The sequence below is a fragment of the Pinus tabuliformis genome, chromosome 6, assembly GCF_031772625.1.
Source record: "Pinus tabuliformis cultivar Carrire ecotype Pingquan chromosome 6, CPIR1, whole genome shotgun sequence".
Taxonomy (NCBI): domain Eukaryota; kingdom Viridiplantae; phylum Streptophyta; class Pinopsida; order Pinales; family Pinaceae; genus Pinus; species Pinus tabuliformis.
Window position 1 is genome coordinate 1,170,303,385 of NC_142292.1, and position 7,385 is coordinate 1,170,310,769.

Consider the following 7,385-nt stretch of genomic DNA (forward strand, 5'->3'; position numbering starts at 1 on the left):
GGGCCTCGAGCCAAGAATGTTTATTGAAATACTAAAAGACCCTCTTTGTATAGGAAACCGAGAAAACCTGTATGGCTCATAAGAACTCATTTGCGGTACCAAATTGTATTTAAAAGTTCCTCTTTAAAAGGAAAAAGAATTTATAAAATTTCTTTCACGTATGCTGATTAACCAATGATGCTCTAAATGCCTCATCCTCATTAATAATAAAAACCTAGCAATTTTTTGTTAAGGGATCATGACTACCAAATTTTAATACCTTCACCTGTATTGGATTTAACTACAACACCCCTTCGAGGGGGGGCTCATAAAATTGTTGTCTCCCCCATGGATCCTCGTGATGAAAATCAAACGGGAAACATTTTTGCCCTGTTAAAAACTGAGGTCCATCGCAATGATACCTATGAATAAAGAAGATAATCAAGCTCCACACTCAACACCGATAGCAATGGAAAGATAGGCCAAGGTGATTTCTTCCTCCTGTGGAGAATCGTTGACAGTCCCTTTTCCAACTGATGTGCAACTTCTTGCATGACCACTTTGTTGGTCACATATCACGACATAAGATGAGGGGATGTCTGACAATTGATGCACCTTATGTATGTACCCTCTAGAGATACAAAATGAGTTTGCAATATCTCGAAGTGACTCCACCTAATCTGTCATGCAAGGAGGATTGATCTCAAAAACCATGCGAAAGATGACAACAAATAAGGGTTCAAATAATTTTGCATATATGCCTCTAAAGCTTGTTTTTTGTAACACTCTTTAGTGGAAGTAAACCGTGAACTTATCCTCAGGGGTCTAGTTCTAGTTGAATTATGGGAACACTTATTGTGCACAGATCCCATCTAAGAGAAACACAGACATGTAGAATTTTAGTGCCTAGTTCACCCATAAAGATGCTTTTTCCTGCCTAGCCTGACGCTGTAACTCAAAAGATAGGAAAGATGCCGAATTCAAAACCTTCCCATGGGTCACTATTATATTGAGCATGTATATCTAGTTTTCTTAGAGCACCTCAATTGACAATACATAGCTATCTAGTACTCATATAAATCTCTGAGGATCATCTTTGGATAAACTACAACTTAGCGATGGAAAAACTTGACAGGTTCTCGACACCATGTTTTAATAACATAAGTAGTGTCAAGGGTTTCCAATCTTGTGTAAAAGTCACAATTTTCATATTCAGTGGGCTTGAGAATATTGTAATATGTCTCCATTTCTTCACCATAATAGGCGACGAGTTGTCTACCACCCTCAATATGAAGCACAAGGTGAGATTCATCCATATGTGTAATGATCCATTCAATTGCTTCTCCACATGGCATGACTAGGAATCTATATGTGACCTTGTGCATCTTGAACTTATTGATGTTGATATATGCATGGAACATTAGGGAAATTTTGAGATCTAAAATGGGCCTCTTAAGGAAATTATAAAATAATAGTGGAAATAGGAAAATAATATTAGATTACATCATCAAATTTTAGAGGGAAAAAAGAAAAAACTATTTTTTCAACTCATATTTTCAACTTATCTCCCTATGGGTTTACTCAAATTTCAAGCAAAAACACTTGTTGGATGCAAAATTTGATTCCAAATCCAAGGAGTATCCATGTTGCATAAATTCGATGGACTATACCACACGAAAAATGAGAAATACATGAAATACATGATTGCAATAACGTGTTTTCATGTATTTCTCATTTTTCGTATAGCATGGTACATCAAAAGTATGCAACATGGGTACTCCTTGCATGAGGCTTTGAATTTTTCATCCAACGAGTACTCCTTGAAATTTGAGTAAAACCTTACAAAGATAAGTTAAAAATACGAGTTGAAAAAGTAGTTTTATTATTTTATTATTTTTTAATATTTTTACTTTTTACTCCAAAAATGATGAATCATCCCCCATGGTTGACATCATCATCTTGAATCCTATTGGTTATTATAAAGTTTATTTTGGTTGCACATTTTTCTTAGGAGGCCCATTTTAGACCTCAAAATTCCCCTAATGATCCTCTAAGTCTGTAGGAAACCTCTCCTGCATGAATGTGTTATATATTTTTCTCCAAGTGACCTATGTACTACTATTAATGAAGCACTGATATTTGTGTATATGGAACATTGCACCTTGTAACTTCCATAGGTTCATCAATGCTTGCTTTTGAAATTTCTTTAGAGGTCACTTTGCAAGGCAACATGTCTCCAATATATGATGACAAAGTGGTAACATTTGTAGCATGAGCACTTGTTTGGGGAAACACACTAATAGTGATAGTATTAGTTTAAAATAGCCTAACTATGCAAAAATAATTGTAAATCACGTTCAAAGAGCCATCGTAGATGATAGATCATGAAAAAATTTGAACGACAACATAAAATAACTTGCATGCAAGATATAATAGGCTTGAAAACTAGGAGAGCACACTTTAAAAGCACAAAGGGGACATGCAAGGTTACTCAGGGCTTCGTAGTGCACTCATGTGCTCAAGCAAGGGAGAAAAATCAACTGTGGTGCACAATCACACCGTAAAGGGTCGAAGGGATGGAAAATGAGCCTGCAAGTCTTCCCTATGTGTGCATGCAATCAAGGAGACAAGGAGGGTGCATTGTCGCATTCCAAGGGGATGAAGGACACAGTTAACAAGGCTTCAGGCCTTCACAATGCAACCATGCACTAAAGGCAAATAAGGGTGCACTATTACATGTCGAAGAGTTGAATGATGAGGCTTTGTGCCTTCGTGATGTGGTCATGTGCTCTAAAGAAAAGAGGGAACATGGTAGCACTCTAAAGGGTCGAAATAAAATGTGTTGTGCCTTCGTGATGCACTCATGTGCTCAAGTAGAAACCTTGATCAAAGATGGCACAATTTTTTGACACGAAGGAGTTTCAAGCTCAAGAAGTGCACTTTACCTATTGGAAGATCATAAATAAGTTCAATCAATGTGATTCGAGGATAATACAAGGAAAGATAAATATTTTCAAAGCTGTATAACTTCTATTGCATGCATGGTGGTAGATGAAGGTTTTCAAGAATGTGAATATTTTCGGCATGCGATAGTGGATTAACACTTGCAATGTGAAGATTCAACATAAACTATAACAAAAAAAACTATAAAAAAAAGTGATCGACAACAATAAAAGAAATATTTCACAGTGAAATCATGAAATGAAATAGAAGGTTTTGACATGCAAAACTTACTTGCAGCACTAGTTGACGAAGATCTTCTTAATTCCCTAGTTGTGCACTCAACTTAGATGAAATGATTATGAAAAGAATTATTAATTGAGTTTATCTAAAGAAATTAACATGCAAAATTTATTCATGCATGAGTGCCACTTGTCGTCGTATGAAAGTATTAGTTCAGAGGAGTTAAGTGGGCTCCTATTTCCTAGGAGGGTGCCTTCATGGAAAAATTTGTATCATGCATGCAACTAGACAAGGTGCATGTCTTTGACATGAAGGAGTGAACCCGAGTAAGGTTCATTTGCTCATAATGAAGGGGTGCACTCAAGTAGGGTGAACTCCTTCAACCCAAAGGAGTCTGCTCAACCCAAGTGCATGTCGTTGTCAATTAAAGTGCACTTTTCCTTTTTCTAAGAGATTTTCTTGGGTTTTCTTTCTTTTGAGTGTGTGCATGGAAATTAGGAAAGTTTCTAATTCTAGAAAGATCATGAGTTCACCTAACCATGGACTAATTAGCTCAAGTTCTTCTAATGGTTAAGTGACAACACTTAAGAAGCATTAACTTAGGGGATGCGACACTAGGAGAAAAAAAAGAGATAACAAATAAAACAACATGATGACTCAAGGAGGGCTGAAACGAGAGGTATCATAGGCTCCAAAATTGAAATAGGAAAAAATTTTGGAGGGTCATTGTCATAGCGACAACACTTGGTGACACAATGGGAGAACCCCAACTTCTATGAAATGGTTTCCTTGTAAGTGCATAGTCTCATCTCTTCTAGAAGTGTTTATTCAATTAGTGGGTTACCTTAGCTTCCCAATCTTACCCAATTAAATATATAGTTTTCCATGTTCCATTACTCGGCCAACACAACATATAACAAGCCATATCATTATCCTGACGATGTATTAAGGGTAATATAGTACAATGAAATAAAGGCAATCAGAGTGTGATTTTTACATCTCTGACATTGCTCCACTGCCAGTAAGCCTGGACAGTACCTCGATGGAATCGCTTCAGGAACACAAACATTTCTTTGCTGCAAACTAGCATGGACAATACCTCAATGAAGTCACTTCCTTCACCTCCCTGCACAAGAAGGCTTTCTCATCTTTCACCCTTTATTATTTTTCTTTTCATAGGACTATGCATAAGAACTTATTATTTTTCATGGGCAGAAGAGGGATCTCGACTTATTGAGAGCAGAAGAGGTTGTTCCTTTAGAGACAGGTTTTTAGACCTCTGCTACTTTGATCACTAAAGTTTTTCCCCTTTTCTTACTATACATAGATAGATAATAAAGACCATATTATTCATAATAGGATTGAGCATAGGAATGGGAATACTAAATTGATGTGGGCTTCATGGTTTTATTGTAGCTTCCTAACTAAAGGATAATATTCTCTACCAGGGAATCATCAACTTGAAGGTTATGTAAACCACAACAAAGAAGAGGGTAGCATATAAGCCAAGGTTTTTTGTTACTACAACTTTCCATTCACAAAAATATTAGCCACATCATCTCAAAGCTCAAAACTGAATTTATTCAGAGACAGAGAAAACCAAAAGAATAAAATTGAAACATGAAAGATGAAGATACACAACAAAATGTAATGCATCCAGCTACATGAAACCAAGCCTAAACAATAGGGGGTCAGGTCACGTGAAGTGAAACTTCCAATGCAGTGATAGAAGTTGCTACTAACCATTAGACTATAATATATGGATGTGCGGAAGAAAAAATAAAATAGTGCAATGAAGAAATGAAACTATGCAAACATTTACACTAACAAATAGAAACATGAAGTGAAATCAAAATGGTAGATTTCACTCAATTTTTCTATCACACAATAGACCTTACAACAGTAGAAATGACCTTACAACAGTAGAAATGACCCAGTCTGTGACCAAAGAAGATTTTACAAAGAGCCTGCAAGTGTCGGCCACGAGATAAGGGTGCAGACCTAAAACAGACTTCGAGTGAGTCTACAACGAGATCATGAAAACAACCTCTAGGGAAAGATAAATAAGAAAGACTAAACATGGATAGATATGTATTATAAGTAATATTATCAGGTTGCCCATAATCCAAGCTATTACACACGTAAGACTATTCGATGGATGATGGAAAATATTCATGGAAGATTACAGATTTTCTTGAAATGGGATGCAAAGGTGGGATATCGATTGTAAAAAAAAATTTACTCCCATGGGGATTGAGGAATTTTATTTGGATAAAATAAGCATCCATTAGAAGATATTCAACATCCCATATGGTAACCTAAATGATAAAACTTTATAATTATATTATTGATAAAATCGCCTTCCATTTTTCCTATATACCATGGAGATTCGCCCATTTATTATATTTATAAATTTAGGGGGGGTTCTTAAAATTTTCCCTACTAGGCAACTAGAGCCCACTTATTTTTCTTTTCCCCTCTGCCCCACAGAAATTCCTTTGAATGTTTTGTATTTCTTGCTTTATGCCTTGAGGAGCCAGGATAGCTGCAAACATAAAAATTGGAATGGCCTTCAATACCACCTTGGTGAGCACCAGACGCCCTGCAAAGTTTAAAGCTCTGTATGTCCAATTGTTGATTTTGTCCTGAAGCTTATTTAAAATTGGCTTCAAAATATGCTCACACAGGGGTTTGTCAGTAAGAGGAACACCTAGATATTTGGAAGGTGAATGTTCCCTTTGAAAACCTAGAATTCTGGTGATATTTCTCTGTATTGCAATATTAGTGTTAAAGAAAAAAACCTTGGACTTGCTTTGGCTTACCTCTGTGCCTACTGCCATAGTGAAGTCGTTTAAGATATCTTTGATTGCTTTTGCCTCCCTAACTGTGGGTACACCCTGTAGCATCATGTCATCCACAAATTGTTGATGAGTGTTGGCCTCTCCATCCGGGGTGAGCTTGATTCCCTGAATTCTACCTTCAGCATTTTCCATTTTGAGTGCTCTACCAAGCCCTTCCATCATGAGTACAAAGAGGAAGGGAGAGAGTGGATCACCTTGTCTGAGACCCCTGGAAGGTGTAAAAGTATTGGAGGGAGCTCCATTAAGCAGAATGGAGAAACTGGTCGAGGTGACTAAAGCCATAACCCATCTTATCCAGTCTTGGTTAAAGCCATAGGCTTTAAGAATGGCTCTGATGTAAGACCAGCTGAGTTTGTCATAGGCCTTCACAAGGTCTAATTGGATGATCATACCTGCTTTCTTGCTGTGTTTGAGAGATTGTACCACCCCATGGGCTTGGATAATGTTGTTAAGAATCTGCCTTCCCTCCACATAGCCATTTTGCTCCTCAGACATGAGCAAAGGTAGTAGTGGCTTGAGTCTGTTGGCTATCACTTTGGAGATGATTTTGTAAACCACATTACATAAGGCTATGGGTCTAAACCCATCTGGGGTGACAACATTTTCCTTTTTGGGGATTAAAGCTATAAATGTTGGTTTAGTGCTTTTAGAACCTTTTTGTGTTGCCTTGGGTCTTAAACTACCTCGAGTATGTCCTGTTTGACTATATCCCAGAAAGCTTTGAATAAATTGACATTAAAGCCATCTAGTCCTAGTGCTTTTCCATTTTGCATTTCCTTGATCACCTCACTAACCTCTTCTTTCGAGACTGGCCTGTTGATATTGTGGTTGTCCTCATGGGTGATCAACCTGGGAATGTACTGAGTGATCTTTGCAATGAACCTGGATCTGTCTTCCATTGGCTCCTTTGCAATGTCTGAGAAGTGTTGTACTATAGTTGAATCCATGTCCTTGTGAGTGACAAGTTCAAAACCTTGAGAGTCCTTTAGCTTGTTGATTCTGTTATGTGCTCTGTGAGCCATAGTAGATTTGTGAAAGCACTTAGTGTTCCTTTCTCCCTCTTTGATCCATTAGATCCGGGATTTCTATCTCCAAAAAGTTTCTCCTTGTAGACAACATTTCTCCCATTCTTCCTACAGAGAATCAGTCAGTTTCTGTCTTTCCTCATTGAAGCCCTCTGTGATATTGATCATATTGACCTCCTGGAGCTCCTATTCCATACTCATTCTGGTCTTGATGATATCACCAAATTCTCTTTTGTTCAAATCCTTGATTTTGATTTAATGTATTTTAATCTCTGCTAAAGCATGTACATCTTAGTACCCTGGATGTTCAAATCCTCCTTCCACTAATTGGCAATGT

The 7,385-nt window shown here is 37.3% G+C and overlaps 1 protein-coding gene across 1 annotated transcript; it reads right to left on the minus strand.

The window, feature by feature from the left end:
* Nucleotides 1-5,612: 5,612 nt before the first annotated feature.
* Nucleotides 5,613-6,155, minus strand: LOC149262952 (uncharacterized). Its single transcript, XM_089383904.1, has one exon. It carries the CDS (start codon nucleotides 6,153-6,155, stop codon nucleotides 5,613-5,615), a length of 543 nt encoding a protein of 180 aa, XP_089240030.1.
* Nucleotides 6,156-7,385: the final 1,230 nt, after the last annotated feature.